Source organism: Lynx canadensis, chromosome D2 (genome assembly GCF_007474595.2).
Source record: "Lynx canadensis isolate LIC74 chromosome D2, mLynCan4.pri.v2, whole genome shotgun sequence".
In the NCBI taxonomy this organism is placed as follows: Eukaryota; Metazoa; Chordata; class Mammalia; order Carnivora; family Felidae; genus Lynx; species Lynx canadensis.
Window position 1 is genome coordinate 40,258,637 of NC_044313.2, and position 19,908 is coordinate 40,278,544.

Below are 19,908 nucleotides of genomic sequence, written 5' to 3' on the forward strand. Positions count from 1 at the left end.
GTAATGGTATTCCCTTGAGTGAAAAAAAAAAAAAAGACTTTAGGTTTCTGTATCTTAGCAGTGGTTTGAGGATGGATAATCAGAGTAAAGCCCCATAGAGTTTGCAACACAGAAAATGAGTTTTTCTTAATGGTTAGAGTTTAGAAATGTGTACCTAAGCTAGGTGCCCTTTTTGAACTTGTCCTGGTTATAACCCTGTTAATTATAATGGTCATTTAAACTTAGAAGTGAAAGTGGGTCACTCCTAGACATCTCATCCCCTTTCTTCTCTGAGCTGGAGGGAGCATCTGTCTGAGGTCTTCCCTTAGCTCTAGTTCAGTCCCAACCTGGTAACTTTGTGTTTAGGTGTTGCTAAGTGCGAGTTTCCTATCAAGACTTTTCTACAACGTAACCTTTTCTGGAACAGGATAATAACTGTTAGGATCCTTCTTTTCTCTGACTTCGCCCCAAGACCTCAGATCAGTCTTGGAAGTGTTACCATTTTTTAAACTGCTCATGTGTCTGTCTCACATTTGTATCCTGCTTCTGTCTCTGCACTAAGTTGCATTTTGAGGCTGCCTCCTCAGTGGTGTTCCCTGATTTTCATACTTCTGGATATACCAGGAAGGATGAGCCAGTTCTTTGAAGTAAATATTCCGTCGGTTCCTATTCATGTCATTGGTGTGCAGATCCCAGAAAACATCGTTATTTTTTCATTTTAATTTTGTAGCAGCAGAGTTTCTATTAGGCTGTTGCTCTTAGTTGTGAGGTTTAGCTTTTCTTAAAATACATCGCTGTTGTAGAAAGCTAGGGCCTGGGAGCTCCAGGAGCCAAATAAAGACTTAATAGGATTGACACACATGCAGTGTTTGAGTGATAGGTGTCTCTGGTGAACACTTAGGTGTTACTTACCCACTCTGTACAGCCGGAATGGGTCAAGGGTGGCCTAGAAGACCAGACATTTCATATGTGCACCTTTCCCCTTGAGGTGATCAAAGATCAGCAGCCCTCGTTACCTCGGTGTTTCTGATTGATTTCCAGATGAGATACGAGGCAGCTCTCATTGTGTCATCTTTGCTCTCACTGCATGAATGTGTGTGTGCGCTCTAGGACTGGTGCTAGGGTTTCCGGAGAGGAATTTGTCTTTTAGGGGACATGGGCACAGATGGGCCCTAAGCAGTGTGAAGGGAATAATGAATTCAGACAGGTATTTGGGGAAGACTTTGTGGAGGAGATTCATCCCAGTGCAAGGCCTGGTCTGTTGAGTAGTTCAGATATGTTGAAAAAGACCCTAGGGTGCAGGTTATTGAAAAGGAAAATACATGCTTGCTTTGCTTTGGAGACACATTATTTCTCATTTGGATTGCCTTGGATAGTGGTGTGGTGGCTGTGGTCTGCAGAGATGTCTGGTTTCTAAGCAGTCACTGTAGGAAGGTAGGGCACAAGCCCTCACCTTACCAGACAGCTCCCATTTTAGGCAGTGGCAGTCTGTTCAGGGGGGGAGACTGAGGCCCTGTTTGGATTCTCTAGGAAAGAGTGCTACAGTCCGTTAGTGATGTCTACCATGGACACGGGGGCCTCAGAGGGAAGCAGCAGCATTCATGCCAGTTATATGCCAACCTGAGAGATAGCACAGACAAAAAATGTCACCAACTCTGGCTTCCTTCTCCAGCTGCAGTGAGCACTGCTTGGGTCAGACTTGGGTTGTAGGTCAGGTTGTATCCTAAGTGAGAGGATGTCCTTCCAAGTAAGTTTTGTTTCCTGTTGACACAACTAGGGCTAGCATTTATAATTTGACTTAAACCCATACCCTGAAGCTCTTCTTTCTATTTGTGTGTGCCAGACAGTATATAATAGTAACAGGCTTTATTTTCTTGGCAGTGAGCATAGACTGAAGCAGAGGTTCCCAGCCTACAGGCTGACTTTGCAGAATCACCTGGGTGCCCTGCCATTGGAGGTGTTGATTCAAGAAATCTAGCATGGGGCTTCAGGTCGTAATTTTTAAAAAGCTTCTCCAGGTCGTTCTGATGCACTGTCAACTTTGGGAATTACTTAATGTGTATAAGTAGGTTTTATATACTTTTCCTTTTTGAGGTGGTAGCTTTTGGCAGATTCAGTTTTTATACGTTACTTTTAAAAAAATATAATTTGTTGTCAAACTGGCTTAGATACAACACCCAGTGCTCATCCCAACAGGTGCCCTCCTCAATGCCCATCACCCATTTTCCCCTCTCCCCCACCCCTCTATCCACCCTCAGTTTGTTCTCTGTATTTAAGAGTCTCTTGTGGTTTGCCTCCCTCCCTCTCTGTTTGTAACTATTTTTTCCCCCTTCCCTTCCCTCATGGACTTCTGTTAAGTTTCTCAAGATCCACATATGAGTGAAAACATATGATATCTGTCCTCTGACTGACTTATTTCACTTAGCGTAATACCTTCCAGTTCCATCCATGTTGCTGCAAATGGCCAGATTTCATTCTTTCTCAATGCCAAGTAGTATTCCATTGTATACATAAACCACATCTTCTTTATCCATTCATCAGTTGATGGACATTTAGGCTTTTTCCCTGATTTGGCTATTGTCGAAAGTGCTGAGGTGTATATGTTACTTTAAAATCCTCTTTTGGGGCGCCTGGGTGGCGCAGTCGGTTAAGCGTCCGACTTCAGCCAGGTCACGATCTCGCGGTCCGTGAGTTCGAGCCCCGCGTCAGGCTCTGGGCTGATGGCTCGGAGCCTGGAGCCTGTTTCCGATGCTGTGTCTCCCTCTCTCTCTGCCCCTCCCCCGTTCATGCTCTGTCTCTCTCTGTCCCAAAAATAAATAAACGTTGAAAAAAAAAAATTTTTTTTAAAATCCTCTTTTATGTACCCTGCACAAGTGGGTTGTGTTTATATAGGAAAGGGCTTGGAGAGGAACTTTGAGGTCAGTTCATTCAGCTAAGTGCTGTGTAAAATAGATCATCTGCTTCTTATCAGAACATATGCTTCAGAATCATCTGGAAAGCATCTTCAGGACTCAGCTTGCAGTGTCTGAGGCAGCAGGTCAGGGGCGGAAGGAGCTGAGTGCTGTGCTCGTACTTTGGGCTCCCACTAATTCTGAGGCGAGGTTGGTGGCGTTCCTCAGTATTACAGGCCCTTACTATGTTCCCATTTAGGAAACCCTTGATGCAGTTGGAAAGAATTGTTGGTTAAGGACATTGGGGTTTGAAAATGTGATGCTTTTTTCTCTACTCTAGCCCAATGTCAGCTTGGTATTACCACTGCAATAAATCTCCCCCCTACCCCGCCCCCATTCCACCTCCACCTCAGTAAGTGAAACAAGGTAACAGACTTTTCAGTAGGTGATTCCTGAGTCTCCTCATATATCATCTAGTGGTACTCTAAGCTGCTGAGATCACAGCCTGAAACTGATTTGAGCTGCTACCTGCAAATAGTTTGAAGGCTTTCCACACCCCCCACCTTGAACTTTGGATGATTCCTTGTTTTTTTAAATAATGAAATTATGACAGTATTAAGATGGAAAAAAAAAAACTACTTACACCTCTTTTTTATGTCATTTGTCTACATTTCATTCTAGGCTTTGATCTTATGTATACGTACCTTTCATTTATTATAGTTATAGTAGGCTATTCAAACACTTGATCATGCCTTGTTCAAATTGATCGACTTGCCAATATGATCTGTTAAGAGGTAGAGCTGGGATTTGAAGCCAGGAGAGGGTTTTGTAAATGTCATTTTCCTTGCATTTGTGAATTGATGGAATGTGTAATATCTAGATGTGACCACAGGGTGGCACTAAGAATCAGCACTTAGCTTCTTCCCCCTTCCTGTAATGGAAACCAAACCAAAAACTTAAACCAGTTGGATGGGGACTTGGGGTGATTGTAGGGAGTCTAGAAGACTTGACAGGTATGGTGTGGATGGGGATAGAATTTGCCTCACGGTCTTGTGTAACCTGCATCTGTAGTCACGCCTGTTGATGTAACTTTTTTTTTAATGTTTATTTTATTTTTGAGAGACAGAGACAGAGACAGTGCAAGTGGGGGAGGGGCAGAGAGAGAGGGAGACAGAATCCGAAGTAGGCCCCAGGCTCTGAGCTGTCAACACAGAGCCCAACATGGGGCTTGAACTCGTGAACCGTGAGATCATGAACTGAGCTGAAGTCGGGCACTTAAACAACTGAGCCACCCAGGCACCCCTGTAACTGGCTTTTAATAAATACAAATATTTATTTAAATAAATATATTTATTTAAATCTTTAAACCTTAAAGATTTTTCTTTTCTGCCCCATTTTTTTTTTTACCTTGTTTTGTATGACTAACTTTGAGTTAGAGAAGGCTAATGACTCCATATATTATGTAAATCTTACAGATTACCTTCTAACACTGCAAGGCTTAATCATCTGGGTAAACAGTACCTCTGTTGTCCTTCCCCTTAAGCACTGGAGCTACTGGGGCCAGAGGCGATTTGGATCCTGGTTTGGAGGGTTTGGCTGTATACTTGCATAGTTCTAGAGGAGAAAGGCTGTCAGCATTTTCAGGTGCTTAGAGGGGTCAAGCCAAGTAGGATAAATGTTGGAGAAGTCTCTTGGATTTGGAAATTTGGAGGCCTTGATGGCTTGAGCAAGGGTGGCATGTGGGGGTTGGAAGAAAGGTTCTATGAGAACAACTATAGGTAGCATCACCTAACGCTTACTACTTAGGCAGTGCTTTGTGTCAGATGGGTTCTTTGGTTTAATCCTCACAAACCCTAGGAGATAGGAACCTGAGCCCAGAAAGCTGATATAATTTGTCCAAGACAGCAGTAAATGGAGAAGGCTGGAGAAGAGAAAGGGATCCGAGGAGGATTGGGTCAGGTGGGAGTGATCTATCAGCTTGGTTGGTGTGATGGACTGGGAGGAGCGTTGCCTCAGCAACAGGTTTCTGCCTTCACTTGATGGGGACCAGTTCCACACTGTTTGTGGGTCCCATTCCATGCCTGAAATGCTGCTGAAGGCTGTGCCTCCTAGAACCCTCTCCTAGCTGCTCTGTCTCCATTTTATTATCCCTACAGAGCCTCTGTGTCTTGTTTTGCCTAGAGCTGGCTCCCTTTGCACTGGGATTTTCTCATTTATTCTTCAATTGGATCTTTGTTTGCACTGGATGATGATTTAGCACTTTCAGGAAGGTCACATGTAGGAAAGGCCAAATTACATTGTAGAGCTTATAACTTTTTGTAAAAAGCATTTGATCTCCAAATCATTTGATGTCTAAGATCTGAATTTTTAAGTTTAATCTAGATTTATTCAAGAAACCTAAACATAATGATTTGAAGATTGTTCTTACTACCATCAGTTTCTAGGAGTTAATGTCTCAAGAAATAAACCTGTGTTCTTTTTCTCCCCCCCTAGGATTCTATATTTTAGACAGAAGGAAAAGTTACTCCCTTAAAGAGTTTTCTTAGAATCTTGGCTTCTTTGAAATGACAAAGCTAAGACACAAATGAAGACTAATTCTGCTTCGTGCTCTGCACACACCTCTCATTCCCAGTTTCAGTGCATAATTGTCTGCATCAGTCTTAATTTACTCGGTGAGATCTGGACTCCTAACTGAGGGTATTTCATCTGCTCAGATGTGCCAATTAAGTCCACCCAGATAGACCATAAAAAGGCAGATAAGAAAAGTAAAACACTGAGTATCTCAATTTAGCAAATTAGACTAATCTGTAAGGGATTCTTAGCTGTCTGAAATAGAAAACCTATTGCACTACAGAAATGCAAACTATATTAAATACCCAGCTTGGTGCCTTGAATATATTTTTAAAAATCAAATTGTACTCATTGTGCTTCTGTTGTAGATTTCTTTCATGGATATTGCAGTAAGTGCAGAATGAGCCAGAGATTGAAATTTCACCCTGTATTGAGAATGATTTAACAATATGGTGTGTGACTTTTCCCTCACAGTGCAGGTCTGAAGTGCTCCAGGCTTGGTGGCTCTTGCAGTGTAAAAATGAAGGCAGAGCAGTTAGGTCCCTTGTGAATTTCAAGCAGCTCAATATATGACTTCCTTGGAGTTTTGGAGCAGGCATGTTCATTTTCTTACTATACAGTCTGAAGCTACTAATGTTTGACAATTCCTATTGATAGGTATATTTTGCCTTTTTTGTGGGTTGGTATAGGCAGTTCATTGGTTTGTCTGTTTATTAAATATGTTTTATGTGTTTGCTCAGTCTAGATTATTTGTAGTCAAAAGAATTGCTAAGCTGATTTTACTGTTGAAAAAGTTGGCAACTGTGCAGTGAAGAGGGAGTTTTGACTCACTTTGTGCAATATTGAGTTTGTGCAATATTGAGGTAGGGAAGGACATCTTTTGAGACATCTGTGAATTGGACTTTTAGAACTTGGTTTGCTCTTGTACAGTTGTTTTCATTGTGTAGCCAGTAAACAAGCGATTATTGACTCTTTGGCTTGCACTATGAGAAAAGAGGTGGTTTTAGGGAGTTTGGAAAATACGTTTGAGAGACAAGATTATGTAACAGGAGTAGACTCTAGAGGTTGATTATCTGAGTTTGAATCTTCATGTTGGTGATCTTGGCCAGGCTACCTAATCTGTCCCTATTTTTCTTTAACTGTGAAAAAGATTAAATATAGTATCTGCCTCACAGGGTTTGCAAGGAGTAAATAAATTAATACAGGTAAATTGCTTAAAACAGTGCCCGGCACATGGTGAGCATCAGTAACTATTAGTTGTTGTCATTCCTTAGTATTTGTTTTCTGACTCTGAGTTTAAAAAATATATACATAATATGGATGTTTGTATGTGTAGTTTGAAAACACAACTGGTCCAGAGCTAGCTGTTGTTACTCAAGGAGGTGATATGTGACATAGGGGTTAGAAATCACAGGCCATGGAGTCCAGTGCCAGAGTCTCACCTAGTAACCGTGAGATTCTGTACATCTTTTCATCTGTAAAATGAGGGTCATAGCAGTACTTTGTTCACAGATGGTATGAGGATTACAAAAGATAATATGTCTAAGATATTAGGCTTATGTCAGGCGGTCAATAAATATTAGCTGTTCTTATTTGCATGCCCACCAGGTAAAACATTTACTACAAAGATTTCAACAAGTTGGAAGAGGTCTGTGAGAATCATGAAGAGCCTATAAATAATGGTATCTATGAAAAGGTGTCCTGTTTCTAAAGTAAAAGGCAGTTTAACAATTGGTATTAGTATGCATAGCCAGATCATTAGCTATTATATACTTAGTTTTGTTGATATTAGGCTTCTTTTCCCTTTTATACATTTTTTATTAATATGATAAGGTCCACTTAGTGATAAAAAAGTTGTACAAATATAAACACATTGTCAGTAGTTGTTTTGGGAGAAATCAAAAAATATTTCTCCTTTGAATGCACTAGGGGGCACTAGACCTCTGCCCAGGGGGCATTCTTCAAACTTCACAGCCTGCTCCTTGCTTCTGAGTGTGGATAGGTGAGGATTACACTTTGCTTCCTCACAGGTTTCTCTGTTCTAAGGTCCGTGTTCCAGATCATTCTTTTGTGCCTTGTAAGGCTTGATTTCCACACTCCTTGCTGTGCTAGATATGCAGGACATTGTTCCCTAAGTGGACTGTGATAATCTTAATCTTTGCTGATGGTATGGGTGGAATAGCGTGATGGCCTTCTAGACTAAGGAGCTACACCTAATTCCTGCCTGCCCAAGATTACAGTAGGTGTTTTAACAGTTATTTTGTATTCATATATAACCTGCAATTAACAAAAATTTCTCAGTTTTACTTTTTTTGTGTGTAATCTACCAATAATTAATTGCAAGATAGCATCTGATATGCATGTAGTATATAAAAAAAGTAGTTTCCCAAGGGTGTAGTACATATGTTACCATTTAGTGCTGTGTGAAACTTTTATTTGATTCATTTTGTGCCAGAGGAGACAAATGCAGTGGTGTTAAATGATGCTTCTAAAGTTCACACCTCTCCTTGCCAGTTAGAGACCTGAAATGCAGCTCTCTGCCCACATCTGGTTTTCACTTCTCAGTGGGTATCTTAAATCTGTGTTTTTTACTGGGTTCTCCGTTAGGGGCTGCCACCGAAGTCTGAGGAACTGTAGGAGTTAGAAAACCTCCCCAGTGAATAACGTACTTCATTTTATTTGGTTGCAGCTGTGATTATTACATATGTAGATTAAAGAAAAAGATGGTGGGACCATCAAAAACATTATTTCCTTTCTAGTATTGTCATTGTAGTTTAGGGCTAGTTAAATTTTTTGTTTTCCTCTCTCAGAAGATGAATTCTTTCATTAAAAAGTTGAATCTTTTGCCCACCCTTTTCCACCTGGTCCTAGGGAAGCTTCGATGCAAACTTGGGGCTTCTGATTCTTCCCAAGATCTGGTGTGCAGAAACCAGTGTTGTTACAAAGTGAATCCACTGGAAAACCCAAAACACAATTCAGGACTTGAAAATAACTTACAAAATTTTTATTAATAAAGGAGTTTCCTTTCCTTTCTTGTCCTTTTTTTTTTTTTTTTCCTCCTTATACAATCAAGAATTTCTCTGACTTTGTCCTTGTCATGCCTCATTCTTTGTAGTGGACCTTACTCATGTTTACCCAGTGGATGTATCTAGGAGTAGTTCTTTAACATCATACATGTAGAAAGAGCAGGAATGCAGCAGGAGGTAGGCTGTAAATGAGATAGAACAGGACACTTCCTAGAGTGCTTGGGTGGCTCCATTAGTTAAGTGTCTGACTTTGGCTCAGGTCATGACCTCACGTTTGTGAGTTCAAGCCCCACATCGGGCTCTGTGCTGCCAGCTTCGGATTCTGTCTCCCTCTCTCTCTGCCCCTCCCCTGCTTTCTCTCTCTCTCTCTCTCTCTTTCTCTCTCTCTCTCTCCCTCTTCCCCCCCCCAAATAAACATTAAAAAAATTTAAAAGGAACAGGACTTTTTTTTTTTTTTTCTGAGAGAGAGAAAGAGGGCACAAAGTGAGTAAAGGGCAGAGAGAGGGAGGAAAAGAGAATCCCATGAAGGGCAGAGAGAGCAGCAGGGCTCACCCGAAGCAGAGTTCGTGTTTACCCAAAGCGGGGCTTGAGCTCACCTGATGCAGGACTTGAACTCATGAATTGTGAGATCATGACCTGAGCCAAAGTCACATGCTTAACCGACAGAGCCACCCAGGCACCCAGAATAGGACAATTCTTTTTATTTATTTATTTATTTTTTTTTTAATTTTTTTTTTTTTTTCAACGTTTATTTATTTTTGGGACAGAGAGAGACAGAGCATGAACGGGGGAGGGGCAGAGAGAGAGGGAGACACAGAATCGGAAACAGGCTCCAGGCTCTGAGCCATCAGCCCAGAGCCTGACGCGGGGCTCGAACTCACGGACCGCGAGATCGTGACCTGGCTGAAGTCGGACGCTTAACCGACTGCGCCACCCAGGCGCCCCCAGAATAGGACAATTCTTAAACTCATTCTTGAATGACCCACTTTGACCATTTTCAGGCCATGCTTCTGTCTGTGATGTCTTCCTTATTTCCAGCCCAATTCTGAACCTCATTCATTCATTCATTCATTCAGCATTTACTGAGTATTTGTGTTTAGGTGGGCATTACACTGGTCTCTAGGAGTATGACTAAAACAGTCTGTGGCCTCAGGTGTCTCCCAGTCTAATGGGGAAGATTAGATACGATTTTCAAGTGGTGCTGAACACTTGGTGAGTACTCTAGTAGAAACACCAGGTGTGTCCAAGGTGCTGTGGGGTTGAGAAGGCACCTGGACGACAGGACACCTAACTCTGATCGAAGAAGGCATCTCTGGAGTCACGGCTTGGGCAGAGGTCTCAATGGTCCATGTGGGGTGGGGATATATGTGTTTGGGGGGAGCCTGGGGACAGTACAGGAATGCAGATAGCACAAATATGAGGAAACTGCAAGGTATGGCATAATGGCAGTTAGCTGTGTTTTTCCACTTACATATTTTAAACATTCTTGGTGTTTGGGAAATTCTTTGAAAATAAATAACCTTAAATGGTGGCAACTAGCTCTCAGGTGTATTCTTAGGGTTCTGTTGACAAGGTGCCCTAGCAACTGGAGGAAGTGTTGTTCCTGGTGTAGTTCAACTGGTTAGCTGTGCCTTGTTGCCAGGAGCCTGGCCCTGGGTCCGAATTGCTTCTGACAGATCATTATTGTGGTATCAGCCCCAGGCCCCACAGCCTGGGCCAGGTTCTCATTCTTGCATGAATGTAGCAAAGCCAGGGAGCATTTTCTCTGCCTGCATCTGATTGGAATTGTAAGTTTATGTTTATTACTGGGTTCTTTTCTAAGTGGCTGCCAGTGGAGTCGCTAGCAGGCTGACTGTGGCAGTCCCGCAAAGAGTTAGAAACCCTGCCAGGGAACACCAGGCCCACTTGCTTTTATGTGGCTGCAGCTGTGACTATTACATGTGCGGAATGTTTTTAAATGCGAGGATAAAAAACATGGAAAAGTTATTTCTTTTCCAAAAATGTAAATATTGGACTATTTACTGCCCCCTTCCACTTTTAAAATCCATTATCTGCCTTACTTATTGAAACACAGAATTTAGACGTTTTGGGACCATATCTGATTTTTAAGATTTTGAATCACTGGAGCCCAGATCTTAATCTTGAGCCATCCCCAACCAATTTAAGTCATTCTGTATCAATTTTTTTGTTACTGTCATATAAAAGGCAGCCATACTTCATGACAGTTTACTGTTTACAAATCTGTTACAGAATTTTTAAATTGAAGTATTCCAGCAGGTATCTTCTGATGGGTAAGTGTGTTTACTCATGTTGAGCATGGTACTCATAATTTCTGAGCATCCATTTGATTAATAAACATGGTTTTTGTTCACACATACTTGTTGAATTCTGTTAATAAACACTGGTGGTGCATTACCTTATCACAGATGAATTATATTGGGTTATATATTGCCTCCACTTCCTCCTCTGTACGTGAACATAGTAACAGCTCTGAGGATTGTGTTTGTGTGAGGATTTCAGTAAGCAGATATGATTACGCGTAATAGTGTAGTTATTTGTTAAGCACTTACATTCTAGGCTCATGCTAAGTGCTTTACATGTGACACCTCATTTAATCCTCCCTAAATCTAGGGAAGTAGATGCCATTGTTCTTCCCATCTCCTACTTGAGGAAACTTAGGTGCTGAAGAAGTGAAGTTACTTGCTGAGGGTTAAAGAACTAATAAATCACAGTCAGGATTTGATTCTAGACCATCCGGGTGCAGACTTCTGTGTTTTGGCCTGTGGTTATTCTGTGTGTTAAACCCAGTTTATTCATAGCACAGAGATCCCTTTACACCTGCTGGCCAGACAGGTCGCCCAGCCTGCCAGGTTGCAGGACAAGCAGGTTGAGAGCAACTTTAAGACTCTTGATAGCATCTAGGATGGGAAAGGCATCAGGTGAATGTGATACTCCTCCACCACCCCCTTCCCCCCCCCCCCCCCCCCCCCCCCCCCCCCCCCCCCAGTTTGCCATGTGGTCCTTCTTGTCCATCAGCACTAGGTGCTGCACTGTTTCAGTGGGCACTGGTTAGATGGTCAGAGGTCTGTTCTGGCTCCAAGCCCCATGAGGAATTACAGCTTTATATAACAGAAGGATCGCTTAGACTGAGCCGCATATGCATGTGGTTTTATAACTCTGGTATTTTCTGTCTTTAATATGTGTGGATGACTCTGCTGGGGCGATTTGTCTTCACAATGGTACAAATACTTGTAGGCAATAATGATTTTTCCCTACCATCTTTAGTCATCCTTTAGCCAAACTGAATAAATGTTTGGCTCTTCTCATCTTTATGAAGCGGAAGGTACTGGAATGCAATAATTTCTGTGGTGGCTAATGTGGTTTCCTAGGTGCTGTGTGCTGTGGAGACATGATGCCTGTACATTTTAGGAGGGAGGAGAAGGAGGAAGCTGAACCCTGTTGACACAGAGTGATGCAGTGGGAAGCTTAACAGCCCCAAAGATTTACTGGCTGAGTTGAAGGAAATAGCTGTTATCTATCAGTGGAGTTAAATATGTGATACTCTTGTATGTAAAATATTCAATGACCTTATGCCAAACTTGTGAAACCAGTATCTTCTGGTGTTTTTTTTTTCTTCCTGTAAAATTATCTTTGTGTAATTGCAAAGTAGAGTATTTTTAAGTGGATATAATTTTTGTGATTCTTATGAGTTATCTTTGTGTAATTGCAAAATGGAGTACTTTTAAGTGAGTATGGTAATTTCTGTGATTCTTATCAGTTTTGTATTATTCATAAATTTACTAAATAGAAGTATCTTTTGTTTTGCAGATGTTTGTTTTTGAGTTCTGATGGTAAGGAATTTGGATACTGAGGAATATCTCATGTGAAATTGCTTGCTTGCTAAATTTCACATAGTAGGTAGCAAGAATCCAAATATATACACAGGGAAATGTATGTACATTATTTTGATTTCTTTTTTTTTTTTAAGTTTATTTCTTTATTTTGAGAGAGGGAGAGGGTGTGCATGTGCACTTGCGCAAGTCGGGGAGGAGCAGAGAGAGAGAGAGAGGAGAGCAGGAATCCCAAGCAGGTTCCACGCTGTCAACACAGAGCCTGATGCTGAGCTCGAACTCATAAACTGTGAGATCATGACCCAACCTGAAACCAAGAGTTGGATGCTCAACTGACTGAGCCACCCAGGCACCACCCCTCATTTTGGTTTCTAAGTTCCAATAGTGGGTATACTGATCTACCAGGGTTTTTTATTTAGACTTGGCACTATTGACATTTGAGACTAGGTCACATTTTGTTATGGAGGACTGTCTTGTACATTGCAGAATGTTTAGTAGCGCACCTGGCCTCTACCTGCCAGATGCTAGTAGTATATCTCACTCCTCACAGCGGTTGTAATGACCAGATATGTCTCTAGACATTGTCAAATTAACTTGGGGTGGGGGGGAGGATGGCCAGATTGCCCCTGGTTGAGATCCAGTGCTGTATACCATTGCACTTAACTAAATTTGTGGATAATAGGAAACTCAGAAGAAGATCAAAGCCGATTATAGCCACTAAGGCGTACTTCATTTCGTCAGTTGCATGGAGATAATTTTTAAGGAAGAAAAAAAGAGAGGAAAAGATTGCCTTTAGAAGTTAGAGCACAAAAAGGTCATTACAATTTTTGTATAAAAAGACTATCTTACATTAAACTTCATGGCTATATGACCATTATTAGGCTCGGCTATAAGCTGCCTCTTAAATTTGCTGTTCTTCTCTGGAAATTACCAACAGTGCTTATTTGTTGGTACTTGTAGTGCCCTGAAGGAGTTTCAGATCATCAGCTAGTTCTTCCTTATTGATCACAGTTAAACTTCAGGTAGCCCCTTTGTTACTTGAAGAGTTAACATCCTCAACAAAGCAAGAATTTATCAGAGGATGTACTTGAAGGTCCTCCAGCAGCTACCTGGATGGGATTGCCTGTCACTCATGTATTTGGCCTCCTGTGCTAATTAATACGGAACACAACATTGATTTAAGTGGACAGTATGTGTGATATTATTTCCACTTTCTCATTTACATTTCCTCACGTATTCTCTTAGCATTCTTCCATAATCGATGGCGGATAAATGTCTTCTTATATATGTTACTGTTCTCATTCCCTTCCTGTGAGCTTTTGACTTTGAAGGCATTTATCTATATTGCTTTATCCTATTCCCACCATTTTGTGAAATTCACATTGCGAGCTGCGTGCATGCTGAGTAAGGTCATCCATTTATTTTGAGAGTGAGTAGAGTGTGAGGCTTTTGACGTTTGTATGTATATTTTTTAATTCATGACACCAATATTCATCATAGTTATTTGGATACAGAATTAGTCTGGTGAAATGGCTGCACTTTCTCAATAGTCTTGATGTTAAGACTTTCAGATCTTTAGGGGCGCCTGGGTGGCTCAGTTGGTTGAGCATCCAACTCTTTTTTTTTTTTTTTTTTTAATTTTTCTAATGTTTATTTTTGAGAGAGGGACAAACACAGAACCTGAAGCAGGCTCCAGACTCTGAGCTGTCAGCACAGAGCCCCATGTGGAAGTTGAACCCACGAGACGTGAGATAATGACCTGAACCGAAGTCAGCTGCTCAACCTACTGAGCCACCCAGGCGCCCCTAAGCATCCAACTCTTGATTTCAGCTTAGGTTGTGATCTCATGAAGCATGAGATCGAGCTGAGCGTTGGGCTCTGCGCTGACATTGTGGAGCCTGCTTGGATTTTCTCTCTGCCCCTGCCCTGCGTGTGCGTGTGTTCTCTCTCTCTCCCTCTCTCAAAATAAACACTTAAAAAAAAGACTTTCAGATCTTTTGACATTTTTTCGTTATACATACATGGCATCACCCTTCTGAAATATAAATACTCATCTTATTTTTTTTAACTTTATTTTTTATTTTTTAGAATTTACATCCAAATTAGTTAACACATAGTGAAACAATGATTTCAGGAGTAGATTCCTTAATGCCCCTTACCCATTTAGCCCATCCCCCCACCCACAACCCCTCCAGCAACCCTCAGTTTGTTCTCCATATTTATGAGTCTCTTCTATTTGTTCCTCTCCCTGGTTTTATATTATTTTTGTTTCCCTTCCCTTATGTTTATCTGTTTTGTCTCTTAAAGTCCTCATATGAGTGAAGTCATATGATATTTGTCTTTCTCTGACTGGCTAATTTCAGTTAGCATAATACCCTCCAGTTCCACCCACGTAGTTGCAAATGGCAAGATTTCATTCTTTTTGATTGCCGAGTAATACTCCATTGTGTATATATACCACATCTTCTTCATCCATTCATCCATCGATGGACATTTGGGCTCTTTCCATACTTTGGCTATTGCTGATAGTGCTGCTATAAACATGGGGGTGCATGTGCCCCTTTGAAACAGCACACCTGTATCCCTTGGATAAATGCCTAGTAGTGCAATTGCTGGGTCGTAGGGTAGTTCTATTTTTAGTTTTTGAGTAACAATTCATCTTATTTTATATCTTAAAAGCATCTTATTACTAAATTTATAACTTAGATTTTATTTAGTGGAAACATTTTTTCTAAGTTAATTGTCAGTCCTTTGATATTGCTGATGCCCCCTCATATGTTAATCTGATATATAGCAGTTTTGACCAAAAATTTGCTTTATGTTCAAGACACTATGCTGTTTTATGCTATGACTATCATACCTTTGGCACAGAAATAGTAATTATAAATGAAATCTATTTTTTGTTATACTGTCATTTTGGAGATTAAGTTATATTGAAATTTTCACTGAGTCTTTTCTAGAATTAAGTTCATATATCTTAGGAACTAGCATAGAAATTTCCCTTTAGGGTATGCCAGGAGAGGAACAAGTAGTTTTGATAATGAAATGGGACCTTCCAGAAATATTTCTAAAGCAGCTATAATAATTCAAATAAGAATTGAATTGAGAAAGAAGGAAAAGAGAATTTTTTTTTTTTTTGAGTATCAGTGTTTTGGATAATGATGGTAGTAGAAAGCTAAAAGACCATTCTAATTTTCTTCTTTTTCTTGTGCATTATCTAGAACTATATTCTAATCATGCAACCAAAATAATGGAAATATGATTTTTATTTTCATGGTAGGAGATGGAATAAGCTGAGGCTGCGGGACAAAGAGAAGTGTCTGAAGCTTGAAGGCGATTCTGAGGAGAGCGATGCTGAGTTTGACGATTTTAAAATCCCGGGTTTTCTGTTCAAAAAACTTTTTAAGTATGTGCTGTGTGTTCTTTCCTTTATGTCTGTCATCAAGCCATTGTGTACAAATTAATATTTCAGGAATTGCACAGTAGTTACCTGTGGACCCTTAAGGTACTTGCAACAATGTATTGCAGATAGGATACCATCAAATGAAATTTTAGCCACGTGCTGCTCATTAAAAGTAGATGATAATAAATTGACTAATGTTCACATTGGGCATGTTTGTAAGCTGCTGAGTCTATGTGGACCTGTCTCTGCAGCCTAGAAGCAACACATTTAAAAGCCATCTCCATCAGATTATTTTTTTGCTCTTAGTAAATTTAAGGGACCAAATCTCTAATTTCTTAAGTCAGATTAAGTAAGAAGAGATGTATATTAAAATCAATATTGGGGTGTGTTTTTTTTGTTTTGTTTTGTTTTTGTTTTTTTACTTCTGTGTAGAAATAAAAAACTATTGAGAGTAGTATCTAAGTGTTTTATATTGTACCTAAGAGTAGAATACTTCTGAGCTGACCAAATGTGCATCTAAATATTTTATGCAGATGTTGTTCTAATGTCAAAAGAGAAGGTATAGGCAAACACCTTTAGCATTAAGTTGCTATGTGAGACTATGTTTCATGTGTGAAGTGGCCAAGTGTTCCAGATAACTGGGAGCTGTGTGATAGATGCGTGCCTGTAGCCTACCTGGCCTGGGCCAGTCTCTTATGATGAATGTAAATACTGAGGCACATTTTCAGTCTCATCACTCCTGGGATTTACTTAACAAGATAATTTAGGAAGGCTTCTTCAATGCATAGAGGAAGTTAAACCATTAAATAGCTTTCTGTCTAGTAGCATCACTTGGTAGTTGGGTGCAGGATGTGAACTTAATTTCTTTGAGACAGTTATGTTTAATCTCCTTCATAGATTCACCTGTCAACCGTGCAAGATCTCTATTGAAAATAGTCTCTATTGAAAACTTGTGCAAGATCTCTATTGAAAAATAACATGCTTTTTATCTTTTCTCTCAGAGGTCTTATAGTTTCAGTTTTTATCTCTATGAGGAGAGGGTGGGCAGAAGGAGTTGGGAGTAGTTACTTTATCCCACTAATGTGTAGGAAAGCTGAAATCCTGAAAATGTGAAGTGTCTTGGTTGGGTTGTCCTAACTGGACAGAAGAAGACCTATGTGGAAATTCAGGCCAGAATCTCCCTAGTAATTTTTGCAGATGAATCATTTTATAGCCCAGAGAGGTAGCTTCTTTGTTTATTGCTTCTCCCACATGAAAATTAACTATGGAAGGGTTCATAAAGACAGCATTTATTGACAACTCTCTTTTGGTCGGCTCTAAAGTGATTGCTTCTTAAGGAACAGGCCAAATAGTATCAGTGTTGTACAAGCAAAAGGAATACCCAGATTATAAATTAAATTGATTTAACAAATAAGGATGCTTCTACACATGTAGTAAGTGAGTTGGCAAATATGCTCAAGAGTCAAGTTGAGTGCATTTTTGTGAAAGTGTGAGATTTTCTGTTAAGGAAATTTCACAGTCGATCCAAACTTTGATTACTAGGAGCATATAGGATTCAGGGTATTGACTATTAACCCTATAGTAGTTAATGTAAGTACGTTTGCTTGTTTGTTTTAGTCTTTTTAAGAAAAAAAATTGTTTATGTTTGTTTATTTTTGACAGAGAGAGCAAGTGGGGTAGGGGCAGAGAGATTGGAGAGAGAGAGAACCCCAAGCAGGCTCTGCACCGTTAGCGCAGAGCCTGATGTGGGGCTTGATCTCACGAACCGTGAGATCATGACCTGAGCCGAAACCAAGAGTCGGGCACTTAACTGACCTAGCCACCCAGACGCCCCTGTTTTAATTAGTCTTAATTGCCCATTTCTGGAAAGTATTTTGTGTTCATTTCTCAAAAACAGGTTTTTAAATATTTCATAAGTGTTATTAAACTTCTGTTCCTTTTCTTCTGCTGTATGAGAAAAATTAATAGGATTGATGTGTCTCCATTTTTCTTTGATGATTAAGTTTTAGCCAGGCCAGTTTAATTTTAAGCTGTAGATATATTTTTGCTGTATTTACCGCCCTCTGTGGAATTAAATTAACAGGGTATAGTTGTACACAAGGGAGTCAGAAGGTACAATTATCTATTTAAGTGCTATTTTCTGCAGGATCGTGTTTAACTTTTAAAATTCTGTTTTGAAAATTTGCCCAGCAAATGCATTCATCTGTATAATGTAGCAATCAAATGACAAACTTCAGTCTTCTGACCTGACTTTTAGCCACACTAGCAAATGCAGTCTTGGGTTAGTGTGACAGTGCCAAGAAAAACCAATTATTTGTGGTTATTTGGTGATACTTCAGTCTCATGGGGGAAGCACAGTATAGTCATTTTTTACTATTTTATAATAGCCTGTAAAAAATCTTTAACTTTTTCTGAAGGAGTAATTTTTATATGCTTTTTAAAGGTTCTGAAAACGGAATTGTGTTAACTTGCTTTCATTTGAAGTAACTGTTTACAGTTTTTATTAGGAAACGAAAGCAACAGAACCTTAGTCTGTCAGTGGTGCTGCCGAAACCAGAACCCAGGGCCCCTGACGCCTCAGCCAGCATATGCGGGTGCAGTCTGAGAGCCTTTGTAGAAAGTCGTGATACGACTTACAGGGCCACCTAATGGAGACTTTTCCTTAAACCACTTCTTTAGTGTTATTCATTTTATAAACACATAATCATATGCTATTCAGGTACCCTTGGAGATTACATTTGGAGGTGAGGAAACACCGGGCACGCTATTACTGCCTCTCCTGGGTCACATAGGATGCAGCTGTCTTAATGCCCTCCTAGACTCCCTTTGGAATACCATGCCGGTTGCCACTTTTTATTCCTTTGATGACTTCTCAAGTGCTCCTCTAGATTTTTCCTGCCTTAAGTTGATTGGCCCCAAACGAAGAGAGGTGTTGCACCCTTATTGGAGGGAGGCCATGTAGTTTAAAAGTGAAACACTAGAATGATCATTGGGAGATTGAGGTCCCTGCTCTGCCTGGAGGAGCTGGTCTCATAGTTGTTCTGCACCTCAGAAAAAGGAGGTTTGTCAGTATTTAGTGATTCCGATCGTACATCAGTTTTTTGGGGGAGTTTTTTGAACTACATCTTTTTTTTTTTTCTATTTTGAGAGAGAGAGAGCCAGAGAAGGGGAGAGAAAGAAGACCAAGCAGGCTCCCTGCTCAGCACAGAGCCCGACATGGGGCTTGACCCCACAGCCATGAGATCATGACCTGAGCTGAAATGAAGAGTTGGAAGCTTAACCAACTGAGGCACCCCAGCACCCCTGAACCACATCTTTATCCACAGCTGAAATTGGTCCAGTGTAACTGGTTCACAGCAGCTTTTAGCCTAGATCAGTGTTTCTCATCCTGAGCACAACTGACATTTTGGGCAGAATAATTCTTTGTTATAAGAATTATTCTGTGCATGTAGGATGTTGAACAGCATCTCTGGACTCAACCCACTAGATGACAATTATGCTTTACTAATTTTAACAGCCAAAAATGACTCCAGGGATTACCAAATGTTCCCTAGGTAACCAAATAACTCCCCATTGAGAACTGCTGGTCAAGATTATCTCCTAAGTGGAGTCACTTTGGAAGGAGAGGTTCTGGATTTCAATTCTGGCTTGCTCATTTTTTTTCCCAGCGGTGTGACTTTTGGCAAGTTATTTAACCTCTGTGCTTTCATTTCCTAACTATAAAATGGGTTGATCATCTTTATGCAGGATGGTTGTGGGGCTGTATCCAAACCACCTGGCCAGCTGCCTCCCCAGCAGTTGGCTTCTAAAGGAGTTGGTAGCCATCATTCTCTGTACATACCGTGTGTTAATAGAACTTGTCCTTCTTCCTGGATCTAAAGTTCTTTTATCCATACTAGACTTTACTATGTTTTGATTTTTAATCCTCTTCTTCAGGGGACATAATCAGTGTATATATTAACAAACTTAATGAGCAGCAGCATTCTTATTCAAAGTTTTCCTAATATGATAGTAACGGCAACAGCTAGAGTTACACTTTTGGAATTGATTTGCAAACTATTGGGGGGAAATTATAACATAATTAAGAAAAGATTAGATAAGTGTGGCTCAGCAAGGACTGGAGTTCACAGAGAGATTCTAGGTAGACAGATCACATACTAGACTAAATATTGACCCAGTAAACCAAC

The 19,908-nt window shown here is 40.4% G+C and overlaps 1 protein-coding gene across 3 annotated transcripts in view; it reads left to right on the forward strand.

The window, feature by feature from the left end:
* Nucleotides 1-19,908, forward strand: part of ERCC6 (ERCC excision repair 6, chromatin remodeling factor) — a 78,742-nt gene that overhangs the window by 17,203 nt on the left and 41,631 nt on the right. For all 3 annotated transcript variants that reach the window (XM_030334469.1, XM_030334471.1, XM_030334470.1), the window contains exon 6: nucleotides 15,599-15,724. In XM_030334469.1, coding sequence (XP_030190329.1) covers nucleotides 15,599-15,724 — 126 coding nt within the window. The remainder of the gene's footprint in view (nucleotides 1-15,598; nucleotides 15,725-19,908) is intronic.